The sequence below is a fragment of the Lycorma delicatula genome, chromosome 9, assembly GCF_047948215.1.
Source record: "Lycorma delicatula isolate Av1 chromosome 9, ASM4794821v1, whole genome shotgun sequence".
Classification (NCBI taxonomy): Eukaryota; Metazoa; Arthropoda; class Insecta; order Hemiptera; family Fulgoridae; genus Lycorma; species Lycorma delicatula.
In genome coordinates, this window is record NC_134463.1 from 36,111,188 (window position 1) to 36,126,866 (window position 15,679).

General features: G+C 28.3%; 1 protein-coding gene across 3 annotated transcripts in view; it reads right to left on the reverse strand.

The window, feature by feature from the left end:
- Nucleotides 1–15,679, reverse strand: part of LOC142330191 (uncharacterized) — a 75,422-nt gene that overhangs the window by 11,771 nt on the left and 47,972 nt on the right. For 2 of the 3 annotated variants that reach the window (XM_075375314.1, XM_075375311.1), the window contains exons 2-4: nt 9,384–9,462; nt 4,764–4,851; nt 1,850–1,923 (exon numbers count right to left, since the gene is read on the reverse strand). In XM_075375314.1, coding sequence (XP_075231429.1) covers nt 1,850–1,923; nt 4,764–4,851; nt 9,384–9,458 — 237 coding nt within the window. In that variant the 5' untranslated portion in view covers nt 9,459–9,462. Of the gene's footprint in view, nt 1–1,849; nt 1,924–4,763; nt 4,852–9,383; nt 9,463–12,075; nt 12,097–15,679 lie in introns of those variants that run through there. The other variant, XM_075375313.1, reaches the window with a different exon arrangement.

A 15,679-nucleotide genomic window follows, 5' to 3' on the forward strand; every position in this document is an offset into this window, starting at 1 on the left:
CCTAACCTACATTTTTTAGTAGTCCTTGATGTTATTTCTCTACTTTACTTTTTTTGTTTCAAAGTAGAATGAAGAAAATAAAATATTCACATATTTTACAGTTTTAATCATGGTTGGTAACATTGATTTCTTCACATAAATCTTTGCAATCCTTTCATTATTTTTATTAACATGGTTGTTTTAGTTTCTTATATTTACATTTCTTATGAACTGCCCTTTTTTTATGTATGCAACATTTTTTAAGTCTAATTTTAAAAAATTCCTTTTGGCATGCCGAAAGGTAGAGGTAGATTTCATCGGTGCTAACTAGGGGATAAAAAAGATTTACACCTAACTAAAAACTTAATTACACCTAACGTTCTACAATAATTAACGTAAGATTATTACAGGTAGTTCTTTTATTTTTGTTAATTATTAGGTATATTATTATGAACAAATTTTTGCTTAATTTGATACTAATTTACAATACTATAATTAACAATAAATAAAAACAATTAATATTTAATAAAATTGAACATAAAATGGAGGATATGAAAACAGACAAAATTACAACATCAATTTTCTGCCATAACTCAGCTACTAGTTAACAGATTTTAAAAATTAAAATGTAATTTTGTTCAAAACAAAAGGATTAATATTTTAGCAATAACATAAATTTTGATAAAACTAATATTTACGGAGATATAATGGATTGAAAAATAAACATCGCTGCCATTTTGTAATTTGCAAAGATATTTAAGTCCTGATTTTTTTTTCTAATTTTAAAACTTTATTACCAAGACGCTTACCAAATATTCTTGTGATTCATCTATCAAAACTTGAGGTATAAATTTTGATATAAAAATAACAAAATGGCAGACAGTGGGAGAATGAAGGAGAAATTGCCATTTTTCCTAAGGATATTTTTTGTTTAGTTTTACAAGTAGAATCCGGAAAAGTATAGCCAGTTCACAATTTTAGAAACACTTTGTGTAAACGTTTGAACTGAAGGTGGTTATGAGGTCTGGGGGATGTGAAATGCGAACCCATGTCAAAATTTTCTGGTAGTCGAAACATGGTACCCATTATAATAGGTAGCTTTCTTATAAAATCGACCTAATAAAGGTAACAGTAATTAGAAAAAAAAGCTTTTCAAACATGCACAACTTTAAAATGATTGGTAATTTTTGATAATTGTTTGCTTCTGATTTAGTGCCATCTGCTAGAAAATGAACTCTTAACAAAATATATTATTCAATGCATATGCAAGTATTTAAGTGCTGGAAGAAAGAAAATTAATTATTTTATTTTTTTAATCTTTAAAAAAATTAAAAACAAAAAATAGAAAAAAAAAATAGGACAGACTATTTTTTTTTTTTTTTACTTTTGTAACAACATTCTGCATCTTAATATACATGTATCTTCATCCTAGCAGTTATGTAATTAACTCTTATACCAAAAAAAAATTAATATTAAAAATTGTCAATAATCCACTTTCCAACTAAAAGGAGGCTGTAGTTCTAGAAGATTGTTAAAATATTTTTTTCTATTATTTTTTTTTTTTTCAGGGGCTCAATTGCTATGGTCATTAACCCAAATGTAAATGTTAGGCATACATTATCAGTACGATTATCACCCATATTTGACGAACTAGTTACAAATTCACAAATGAAGAAGTTGCATAACTTTCTCTCTCCTAACAAATTTCCAAATAATCAGAGTACATAATAATTTAAAAAATTTTTTAAATATAATCATATTTTTTTATGCTGAAAACAAAAAAAATCCAATGCATTTCAAAAATAATAAATAAAGAGATGTAAATGAATTAATACTAAAATAGAATACTGCAAATAAATAATTATCTTACTTTGATAGCACCGATAACTAGCAGGGCTGAGATTATCATTGTCATTACTAAGTTGATAGCAAGGATTATTTTTACTGAAACAGAAGAAAAAATGATGTTCTTTTTAAAAATTTTATAATTTTAATTTAACAGAAAAATGTAAAAGCAGAATTTTCGTATGTATGCAAGTAAACAAAGGAGGCTGAAAATACTCAATGCAACCTAATTTTTAAAATTTAAATCTAATTCTTTTAACAGAAAAAAAATTATTGTTAATTCTAAATTACCAATTTAGAGGATTGTAGTTCTTATTTTTCTTCTTTTTCCTTAGGTATCTTTGACCTTTTCTATAAAAGAAAATATAGAATACAACCCTGAGTAAATGATGAAAACACTGTATTTCATTTACCTTTCATGCCAACAATAAAGAACTATTACTACGAACAACTATGAAGAAGTTAGTATGCTAAACTTTTAGCACCAACATTTTGTTACCAAAGATGTAACAAGATTTCAGAGTTCTTCAATACTATCAACTCTGAAATCATTGTTCTTGTATTTGTCTGATTTTGGCAGATCAGAAAATCTCAACAAAGAAGTTAAGAGATTTCCAAGGAACACAATTAATAATTCATAAGCAGTCATGTATGTTTAAACTGACAAGCAAACGGGTGCAAAAATGACTGAATGACTGAAATGAAAACAAACTGTCACCTCCAAGTGGATTCTGCACAATTTTGAGCATTTTAGAAATAATATTTTTTAACAAAATACCACCAAATGAAACATAGTTATACCACTTTGATCTAGAGACAAAAAAGATAGCTTTCACAATCACAATACCTAACTTATTATATATTATAATACCTAACTTATATATATACATATACATACACACACACACACACACACACACACACACACACACACACACACACACACACACACACACACACACACACACACACACACACACACACACACACACACACACACACACACACACACACACACACACACACACACACACACACACACACACACACACACACACACACACACACACACACACACACACACACACACACACACACACACACACACACACACACACACACACACACACACACACACACACACAAATATATATATATATGTTAGAACTTTACCAGCTGTAATATATTAATACTAAATTCAATTATGCGATTTCTACATTCAGATAAAAATAAACCGTTACTATGTGCCTGTGAAAAGTCAATCGCATTTCAAAGGCATATACTGTGCCATATTTGCTAGATTTGGCTCCCAGCTATTATTTCCGTTTTCCAAATCTGAAGAAATGACTCAGTGGATAAAGATTTGCTTCAAATGATGAGGACAAAGTTAAGACAACCAAAGGCTTATTTTAAAGAACTGGACAAATTGCATTATGATGAGTGTTAAAAAGTTGTAAAGTCATTGGTCTAAATGACTATTGAAATGCAAAGTGATTGTTGAAAAATAAAAACTTTTGAAAAATCTTGTGTTTTCTTTGTCAGGTTGAACATTTTTCAAACAACCTTTGTATATCCAATAATCTGTCATTCAGGATTTCTTTTTTTACAGAAAATCTAATCTGCAGAAAATCTGCTAAAAAAGGTTACTGTAACTTTGGTTTAAATTTCAGCTATTTCATCAGAAAAATTTAAAAGTTGAATATACAGATAGGATTAACCCTTTGTCAGCCAAATCTGAAATGGGAGTTATCTTTAACAGCACAAAATCTATAATGCATATTAATACAATTTAAAAATTCAATTTCTCCAAAATTAAAAGGGCATTTTAATTCTAAATCTACCTTATTGATTTTTAATTAAGAAAATGCCATTTAAAAAGTAGCAAAATTTTGTTGCGAGGTTAAGTTTATATAAAAACTTCAGGTTTTATTTATTTATTTATTTATTTTTTGTGCGTAATAAACACTTCTATTTTGTTTTTTTAATATAATCTCTTTTTTTACAATACTTGAAACATATCATCAACAAAGCATAATTGGCCTAGTCACAAAGTTAATAAAGCAAAATGAGCATTTTAGCAAAATGAACAAAAATTGGCAAAATCAGCAAGTGAAATATGGGAACTATGTAATTTAATACAGTAATATTATGTAAACACCAATTCAGAGATACATTACTGAATTAGGATGTTTTTATAAAATTATTACGATGATCTGATTCATCAGATCTGGGAGTTTAATGGTAACTGCTACATCTAATGTTAACAGATTCGGCAATGAAAGGATTAAATACAAATACCATACATTGCTTGTTGAAGTTATAATATATTATTATGTAAAGTTAAAATCATTCTACATAATTACTGTGATAAATTACAAATTTTTCAATGATTTACACGCAACTTATACGCACAAGACACAAATAAAAAAGTTCTTATAAACATAAGTTAACAAACTAACTTTTATCCATTTATCTCCCATTTTGTGTTTTTTAAATAAAAATCTATATCTCCATTATGAACTGCTACTTTAATGAAATTTAACATATATTAAACAAACTTACACTGTGAAATAAAAAATTATTAAATTTATGTTTGTTAAATTTAAAAGTCATTAGTTCTTAAGTGTAGTATTATTAGTTCTTAACTGTTGTGGAGAAAAAAATAAAGACCACTATTTAAAAAACAAGATCTTCCACATTCATTTATTTTGTAGAGAATATAAATCTAAAAAAAATTTGTAAAATTTCATTAAAAAATTTTAATTTATTGTGGAGACATAAATTTCTATTTAAAAAATGTATAATGGTGGATAGATGGAAAAAATGGCATTTCCAGAACTATGTTTATATGAACTTTTTTCTTAGATTGATAAAAATAAGAGTATATCATCAAAATACCAGATGACCTTTTTTAAATTCTGTAGAATGGAATTACCTACCGATGTGTGATGGTAATGTGTCAATAACAATAGTTTGCATTTTAACATTAGTTGTTAAAACAAATATCAGTGTAACTGCTCCAATGATCTGCAACAAGGAAACAAGAAAAATTCTCTTATGACTTTTTTCATCAAAAGTTATAGTACATAGACAAAAAAAATTAATATTTTACAGGATTTTTTTTAAATTAAGGAAACAATAATATTTAATAAACAAAAAGAATAAACTATTAACATATGAGATGAGATAAGAATAAAGAAAATGTTTAATTCTGCATATTATGTCTTTTAGACAGAGTTCATAATTTTCCCACGCAATGGCAGCACTACCTATAATGCATATCAATAATGTCTACTATATTAAATGTGTAGTCCAAATTTGGAAAATGAGTAACTAAATTGTATTTTATTGTTAATGGTGATTTATTTTATTAAAGTGGAGTAAAGTGGTGATAGTGTTAAAGGCTTTTAGTTAAACTGTTATTTTAACACCCAGGGTGTATGACTACAAACAATTTCAAGAAGGACATGAAGAAAAGCTGAAGATGATAAAAGTCTTGGATGGCCTAATACATTAAAAACCAATGAAAATATCAACAAAATAAAGGACACTGATGGAATCGCTATTAGAAAAGTTGCTGAAGAGGTGAGACTTTGTTACAAAACTGTCGAATTTTCAATAAAAACAACATCACTGAACAATTGTTAGTTGGCATTACTGATGATTCAAACATGTCATTTTAGCAGACAAGAAGTGATCTTGAAACTAAGGACCAATCACCCCAATGGAAGCTTTTTGAAGAAACAAAACCAAAAAAGCACGGCATGTTTGATTGAATATTAGGTTTAGTTTTTTTTTCTGTTACAATGACATCATTCATTATAAATTCTTACCACAAAATTGTACGATTAACAAATAGAACTACTTAACAATTTTATGTGAGGCAATCCAAAAAAAATGACCACAAATGCGAACAAAAAATTCTTAGATTTTACACTGAATAATGCTCCAGCTCACACTTCACTTGTACAAAAATAATATCACATTGATGCCACAGCTTCTGTATTTTCCACGTATAGCAGCACCCTGCAACTTTTTATTGTCCTCACTGATTACGAGAACATTAAAAGGACAATTTGTAATGAAATGAAAAAAAAACTGCTGCATGAACTTAATGCTATATCAATGATTTCCACAAATGTTTTGAGTATTAGAAGAAATACTGGTATATGTGTATCACATCTCTGGGTAATAAGTAGACAATATCAATATAGAAGAATATGTAAATATTTTTTGAAAAATTAAAATTCTCATTATTTTTATCCACCTTTACTACATACTGTATACTATGTACACAATAAATTTACACAGCAACTGTGAAGTATGCAAAATAATCTGCAATGATTTCACTAAACATTATTCTGAACTGGATAAATGTTCACCCAAAATTACAAAGGATACATAACAGAATCAATTTCTGCAAATCACCTCACAGAAACAGAATGAATATAAAAAGACATTAATTAAAGCATGTAAATTCTACAGACATCTTAAAAAACTTACTTCCTTATAAACTTGAACATGAAATTTGACAAAAACAACATATTAAAAGAACAACATAAAAAATCATCAAATGTGCTACTTGACCACATCGTAATATTTTATTACATAACCAATAACATTCACATCAATTTCATCTGTACCATTATCCAATAAACATTGTTATTTTGAGATCTTCTAGAACCATATTTACACATACTCAGAACTATTTTTAAATTTATCTTTTATAAAAAGAGTATTAGTAAAGGAAAAGATGTATAACTAACAAAAATCTTAAATTTATAATGAAATGTCCTAGAGATATCTGATATGTCGCATGATTAGCATATTAGACAATAAAATTTTAATAATCACTTCCCAAAATCATTGAATTTAAACAGCTTTACTGAACTTCCTGGGTAATTAAATTTGGTAATTACAGTCCTTTATTCTTTATTTAATTTAAAAAAGGAATAAAAAAGCCATTAAAAAAATTCTTTTAATATATATGGTCACAAATATTTCAACAGAAAAAAATAATTTTTAGAATAATTGAAAAGATTTTTAAAAGACTTCATTCATTGCAACTTTATTATGTAGGCAGTTTACACAAATAACATCTTTCTCGGTTAAAGTTTAAAATATTGTTATCCCAAAAACTAAACTTATTTTTTCTTTTTTTTTAAGACATAATAAAAAAAACTCCTTGATTAATCTATTACAAAAAAAAAAGGTTAAAAAAAATTCCATCTCTTGAGCTAAAGTGTTCTCTCATAATAAATATTGATATGTGAAAACTGAAAACTATTACCTCTCTAATAGTAACCTTGAATCATTTAAATCGATATTTTGTTAACAGTCAAGAGAAAGAAACACTTAATATTTTTTGAGGTGGAACACATCCACCCCTAAAACAATCTGAATGTTTACATTAGTTAAAAAAAAAATCTTGACTATTATTCTCATTATTTTCAAGTTTATCAATCAATTATCCTGGTATACGCAACAAGTTTTATGATTATAGGATTTATGTTCCTAAGAAATAAAAAGCCAAACTAATCTGATACAAACAAATGAACAAAACAAACAAACACACACACACACACACACACACAGAGAGAAGAAGAGACACACCCACACATAAACAGACATTCAAGAAGGAATTGTGCTAGGATTTAATTAGTTTTAAAATTATACACACAGAACTTCATAACTGAAAAGAAGGCAAGTTTGAATAGGTAAACCTCAAAGACATAAACCTCACTGGACTCAGCAATTGACTCACAATTTAGATACAGAAGATACATCTTTTTAATTTATTTTAATCCTGCCTGACTTCAATATCATACATATTTAATTTTGTTAAAGTTTCCTCTTTAAATTGGTTACATGAAAGAAGCAACAAAACAACTAAAAGAAAATATGAGATATGCCTAAGAATTAAAAATGTTAAGATTCATTGATGATAATGGCTATTTTGGCTGGAACAAGCAATGATTAAGAAGTAATGAACAGTATCAATCATTGATGACAGGAAGAAGGAAAATAAGAAGTTGTTAATGAATTTATCATTACGGTAGTAAAATTAAAAATTATGAATAAAATAAAGATGATATTAAAACCAAATTTGTTCTGATTAGGAGAGATATTAAGCAGAATTTTTTTTTTAAGTTATTTGTATGCATTGTAGAATTTTAGAATAGTGGAATATGTAAAAAAATGAAACTAGAGCAACAAAATGTGCAAACGTAAGAGATGCAGTGTTACAGTAAAATGTTGAGAATGAGGTAGGACTCTACAGTATGAAATATAAAGGGTTTAAGATTAATCTCAAAAATTATACAAATATTTTTCAAAACATGGAATTTTTCATTGGTAATACAAGAATCATAAAATTTTCCCATAATTACAGTTCCAATATTCTACTAATAAGAAAAAAGGAATGGTCTTCTATTAAGATATGGATCTCAGTAAACTTAAACGTAACTAATACAGTAAAACCACTAGCAACATCACCTTAATCCTTCAGAATGAATAATACAAGGATCAGTCAATCAAGTTGAATGCAAAAGCTACTAAATACACTATAACTTTGGTTTTTAAAACATATGATATAAATTTGGTTCAGTGGAATGAGAATTATAATAAATCATAATGAAAATTACAAAATAAATGGCAACTAATTGCGAAGCAAAAAAATTATTGTTGCTGTTCCAGTACTTACTAAACAATAAAATGCCTAACAATGACAACAGTTTCCTTGAAAAAAATAAAAATAAATATATAAAAAATATAATATGTAAAATGTGATAATATATAAACCAGGTAAAATGAAAAACTTAGCTGAATAAGAAAATTTTGTGTAATTATTTAATTTTAATAATTAAGAATTCAAATTTTCAAGAACACTTTAATAAAGCAATACTTAGAAATACACCTCACCTAAAAACTATGTCAATAAAATAACAATAATGATATGTAAACAAATGATCACTCTTGAAAGTAGGTATGGTAATTTCAAGGTTTTACACTTGGCAAGAAGTCAAAATTAAAAATACACATTACCTAAGTTCATGGGGGCTGTTAATTGCTATAAACATACGTATGTTTTGATTGAAATACAATATTATAGTATTTTTATCTTATTTATAAATATAACAAAAAAAAATAGCATCATATTATAATCTTACATTTAATCGAAACTAAACTAATGATTACTAGATGAATTATCAGCAAGTTTCAGACAACAATTTCAAAAGTGATCATAGGAAATTTTGTGAAAATAATTAAGTTTAAACCAGTCATATAAAACATAAACCAAGAGAGAAGCTGATAGACTATCATTTGCTTTAGAATTATTTTCTGATTCTAAATATATAAATAATATAGTTTCATAATACAAAAGTTTACTGTGGGTAAATATTTTGTACAATTGAACAAATTATGAAATAATCGTTAGGTACATTTCATATTCAGTATTAATCTCAAAAATTAATTTTATAAACAACTTTCTTTATAGAACTTACAAATTCTAGTTTTATATAAACTATAACAATAAAATAAATGAAAAAATAACTTACAACTCCTAGTACACCACTGATTATAGTCCCAACTTTAAGGGACCACCTTCCACAACATGAATCAAGTAATGGCATTTTTCTGAAATAAAATACATAAAAAAAATATATTTATTTAAGACGAGAGTGCAATGATTAGTTATTAAAATCATAAATACTAAGATGATAAAGCATAACCTCTTAGAACTGGATTTAAAAAATAGACAGATAACATTCATGCAGAAATTTTATTACTATAATATATTAAACATTGAACACTGATATTATGGGTTTTAAACTTTTAAAAATTTACTTATCACTTTAAGTATAAAGCGTTAATTAAATACAAGGGAAGATGTTTTCAGAATGCCTTTTTTAAACTATGGCTTCGTTCTGTTTGGTTATTCAACCTTTTTCTTTTTCTTTCGTGTTTAGCCTCCGGGAATTACCGTTTAGGTATTACTTCAGAGGATGAATCAGAATGATATGTATCAGTGTAAATGAAGTGTAATCTTGTATAGTCTCAGTTTGACCATTCCTTAGATGTGTGATTAATTGAAACCCAACCATCAAAGAACACTGGTATCCATGATCTAGTATTCAAATCCGTATAAAAATAACTGACTTTACTAGGATTTGAACGCTGGCACTTTCAACTTCCAAATCAGTAGATTTGGGACGACACATTCACCACTAGACCAACCCGTTGGGTTTGGTTATTCAACCTTAAAAATTAAATAATTTTCCATCATCAGTTCTAGGTAAAAGAACTGAAAAGTAATTCTGAAAAAATCTTCCTTTTTATTTATATTACAAATAATGAATTTTTTTTCAACTAGTTTTCAAAAATTATATAAAAAGAGCCAAACTTAAAATATTGTTTTAAATGCAGATTTAAAAAATAAGTTTATTAACTTTTAAAAATAAATACTGAAGATCATCACACAGATGTTAAAATTTTGTTAGATAACAATATCTAACTTTATTAAAAAAAGGAAAACCATACTTTCTGTTTTTAGTTAATTTTACTTCATCTAGTAAAATATATTTCAGAATGTCTGGCTTCTTTAAACACAATAAAACTACTTTCACGATTAACTACAATGATGGAGGGTTGTATATGAAAAAATTATTTCAAAAAAATGGCACAGCCATACTCAATAATAATAATGATACAAAGGAAAAGTAAGGAGAGAACTGGATGCCTACTTAATCAAGCCAAATTTACTGTATTAATCCCAAATACTGGTTGTAGAGTGAAATATACTACTCCCAAATAACACAATCCCAATTAGTACCTTTTTGTGCCTCACTTGCTCTACATGCATAACAGTTGTAAGATTGGTATAATTTCTGAGATATTAATATGCATTATTGAGAAACAACACATTTTATTCTCTGGCACTATTTAGAAAATAAATAAAAGTGACTTCTTGTCAGTGCCTCAAACTGCAGGCAAACAAATCATAGAAAATCAATAGGGGGCATTATTTTAAAAACATTTACTAGTTGCTAGAATGATTTAAATCACCGAACACATCAACAGTTATTATTTATTGTATTGTCAGTTTATCTTTGAACATAGAGACTGAAACAAACTAAATACTAAGTATCAATGTTGATAAAACCATGTAAATTGAAAAGAAAATAGAACGATAATAGAAGTACTTAAGATTGTGATTTAATAATTATTAAAGTAAAGGAAATTGATAATTAATGAACACTAATTATTACACAGTACAATGACGTTATTATGTATTCTATGAAAAAATTAATCATAAAATCAAAAGGATTATTAGGATATTTTAAATAAACCAAAAGGTACATCTCATTAATTACTATCACCCTGAAAACAGAATTAAAACATGAATAAATTATGTTTGTTTGTGAGCACAGGTGCACTTGCAAATTTTCCAGTTCTGGAACAGTTTTGTATTTTAGCAAACCACAAGCGGTTGGATCATGAAAATGTTAAGAAAGCTGCACATTCATATAGATTTTTACATTAATAAGAATCAAACTTACTTTTTTCATTTCAAATAATAAAACTTTTTTTCCTTGAATTAGATTTTTTCCAACTTATTTTGTTGCTGTTTGCCTACAGATATCCAAAAGCAAGAACCAATTTCATACAATCTTCTTTTTATCATTTAGGTTGTATTTTTTACCAGCTCATAATTTTTTTAACATATCAATAAAAAATAAAAGTGAAGTGGGGGTTAGGAATCAAACCAAACAATTCTAATATCAGAAAATACATTTAATACACGAATTCATCACACACCATTTAAGGATGTGATAATATCTTTGATTAATAAATATAACTGGTAATTAATGTTAAAACAAATAGGGGAGACCAATTGAAAACAAATTTTTTTCTCCTAAAAACAGTACCGAAACGGCGATCCGACACCAGTGCACCCATGTATATGGGGAAAAGACCCAATAAGACCATTACAATGAATAAAAAGAAATTGTACAAAATTAAAAATTATCGATGTACCCATTATAACATACACCGGTACATAATGCCTATTCTTAAAAACTGTTGTTTCCACTAAACAATAATTACTCCAACCTATTCTTAACAAAATATAATTTCCATAAAAGTAAAATGATTATTTTTTTGTAGTAAAGTAACACCTTTAGAAAAGCGTTTACAGCTTTATTATCCGGCAAAATTTATAATTAGGTTATAATAGAGAAATGTAGTTACCTCATATCACAAGTAATAATTCATTTAATTACTTGTTTCTTATTATTATGATGTTTCATTTTATTACGGTTATTCAGTACGATTAAAAGTTCATAAAGGTATTTACACACCATAGTAAATGGAAAACCACCCGTGAAAATTTAAAAACACATAAACTAGTTAATATCAGCTGTTTACTCAGGGCTACCATAATCGTAAATTAAAATTTTCATCGGCATCTACATTATTACCGGAGATGGCTCGTAGGAATGGTTGTGCGCGCGTACCGTTTTTAATTACACTATTCTATTTTCTGTAACTTTAACGGATGAATGAATTTGAATGCAGTTTTTATCAGATTATTCGGTCTTTCTCCAAGATTTCGGACATTGAAATTTTAAAATTTATGTAAAACAGTTTTTTACTGAACGAATGAGACTCTGCATATGTTCGTTCCTTATCGTTTAAACTAAATAAAAAAAAAAAATATTTATAACTAAAACTCTTTGCAGCTATATCGGACTTTTAAATTTGATATTCTAAAATCATTGTCAGATATTTTACAACTACTTTAGTTAAGAATTACAAAATATAATCATTATTTTACAACTTAAAATGTCAACATCGTGTTTCGTTTTCTTTACAAAATTTCTTTGCTTAATCTCAGTACCTATTATATGATAAAAACAGAAAAAAGTAATAAATGATCCATATAGTGGATCACTTGATAAAAATATTATTGTAACCGAGAAGTGATGTTTTTTAAGTTTTAAAATTAACCATTTCTAATTTCATCAATCATTGCTTTAAAAAATGACGATATAGGAAAACCGCTGTTCCAAATTCGCCAAATTGGCTCTAGGAAAGAGAAAAAAATATTAGTTATTAAATGATTAATAGGGTATGATAGACATTTTTGGCGTGTTTTATATAGGCGTAAATTTGTGTAAGGTTAAATTTTTCTTTAGTTTTAATAAGATAAGAAATAAAACTGCAGAGATTAACAGAAAAATGCTCAAGGAATAAAATGAGATTAAACGTTGATTTGTTACCGTTATTGTAAAGCGAATTATTAAGATTCAACAAACTAATTGGCAAAGAAACAAACGTCTTATATGATCCGTACGAAGTAGTATAAAACAACTATAGTAATGCATAACAATTTAAAAGAACATTTCCATAAATGGATAAAAAGCAACTGCATAAATAAGTTATTGCACAAAGACACTCCTTTACAGTGCCTCACAACCTACAAAATTTAATTTATCATTTAATAAGTTAATTTTTATTATTGTACACAATAACTAATGTTGATACATAAGCTTATTTACCACATTCAGAACAATCATTACTTTAAATCCGTAAAAAAAAAAAACATATCATAATAATAAACAAATATGTCTAGAATAATGTTACGAAATAAGATTTAAGTTGTACGGTTACAGAATAAAATTTAACCTTGGCCTCAAATAGCCTAGCATCTCTGATGATTTCTTGTTACGCCTTAAATGTTCGTAATTTTATTTCTTTTTCTATCATTCTTTCATAAATTCAAAAGAAACACGATTTATAAATAGGTATTTACAATGCAAACGTGACGTCATTACTTTTGTTTTCATCGATTCAAAAAGAAACATCTACAACAAATATATAACTTGCTGACGATAATTTTATAATCTTTTTAAATATTTTTTTTAAGATGTATTTTCTTATATTAAACTATAAACTACACTATGTTCTATAATAATTAGTGTTCTTTAATAATGTATATATTTAATAATATTTCTTTTTCATTTATGAAACTATTAAATAAATTGTAGTTTACAACTCTGTATTTTCTTTTCAATTACAAAATGTCTTATCAATATTACTGCCGTAATATTCGTTTATTTCAGTATATTGCGTGATCGCCATGACAAACTACGATTTAGTTATTAATATCTTAATATAATGGCATAATCGTTTAATAATTCTGTATCATTTTCGAAGCTAGAAATTGGTTGTTTAACAAGCCTCTACTTATATATAACCTTTGATATTATGTTTAGCTGGGAGGTGACATCAACAGTTACTTTCTTCTACTGAACTGAACCGAAATGAACAAGATATTTTTCTCGATAGTAAAAGTCAAATTAATTTTTTCACACCATTTTTCACAGTATTTTTTTTTTTTTCACTCATGATGCACGAAAACCAGATATATATTCAAGAACCACCATTAGTTCTTTATCTTCTTTCTCGACTCCTTTTTCATCAGAGGTGAAAACAAATTGCTTTTTGTTGTTCTCAACTATCTCCTGCTGATGTTCTTTTTTTTTCTCTACTCCCCTGGGCCGGACCGACTTGATGGTATTACGCCATCCAGGGAAGTGTCCGTTACTCTAATAGGCCCTCCCCGCCTACCGACTATATACCGGCATGGCAGGTCAGGCCTACCGGTGGCTCTTTTGAGATTTTTTATTCTCTATTATGTCCTCTATGGAACCACATCATACCTACAAGTCGTGATGTAACCCCCCCGGATCTTTTATAATACTCTTTCGTCCCTACAGCACACCCCAAGGAGTCCTCAGCGGATCATTGAAACCAGCACACCTAAGCATGCTGGCTCTCACCGCTGAGGCTGTCCACCCAACCTAACATACTAGAAACCCATACTTCTTTCATCTTCATTCTTCTGTTTTAGTACTGTCTTTATATAATCAGCGACCTTCCTCCAGTTCTCCTTACTGCTGAGCATGAAATCCATGGTCTCCTTCGGCGTTTTTCCATGAATACCCGCGTCGTGTCTTAGTCTTATCCATTTATTACATACTAAAAACGTATGCTCAGAATCATCATCCTGTTCGCAGTACATGCACGTGGGTTCATTCCTTCTTCCCACCTTATGGAGATAACCATTGAAACACCCATGTCCCGTCAGGAACTGGGTGATCCAATAATCAGTTTCTCCATGCCGCCTGTTAATCCATCCTGTTAATTCTGGAATTAAGGTTCTTGTCCATCCAGCCACTCCAGCCTCCGCCCATCTCTCCTGCCAGATTCTATGTATGTTTTCCCTGACTTCATTTTCTGCTCTCCCTAAAAACCTGTCAGTTCTATATCTGGCGATAAGGTCAATCGGTAACATTCCCGAGAGCACACAGAGGGCCTCGTAAGAAACAGTTCTATAGGCAGATACTACTCCCAGTAGTATCCCCCTGTGTGCTCTCTTCAACCTGTCTCTATTTCTGCTAATAGTGAGAGCACAACTCCATGCCGGCACGGCATACATCATTGTTGACACTACGGTTGTCGCTAAAACTCTTCTTTTTGATGCCCGAGGAGCGCTCTGCTTTGACAAAATTATATTTAGGCATTTAGTCAGTTTCTCCGCACTCTGACAGACACTTAGTACCTGCTCAGTAAATCTGCAGTTTTTCTGTAAGATGACTCCAAGATATTTTAATACTGTTACTTCCTCAATATTATAGTTTCCAATTCGTATATCTACTGGCTGCAATACATGTTTTCCAGTGAATTTAATGTATTTACTATTTTCAATAGAAAGCTGCAATCCCCTATCAATGAGCCATCTACCAACTGTCTCTAATGCAGCGTTTGCCTTGTTTTTAACTTCATCGAT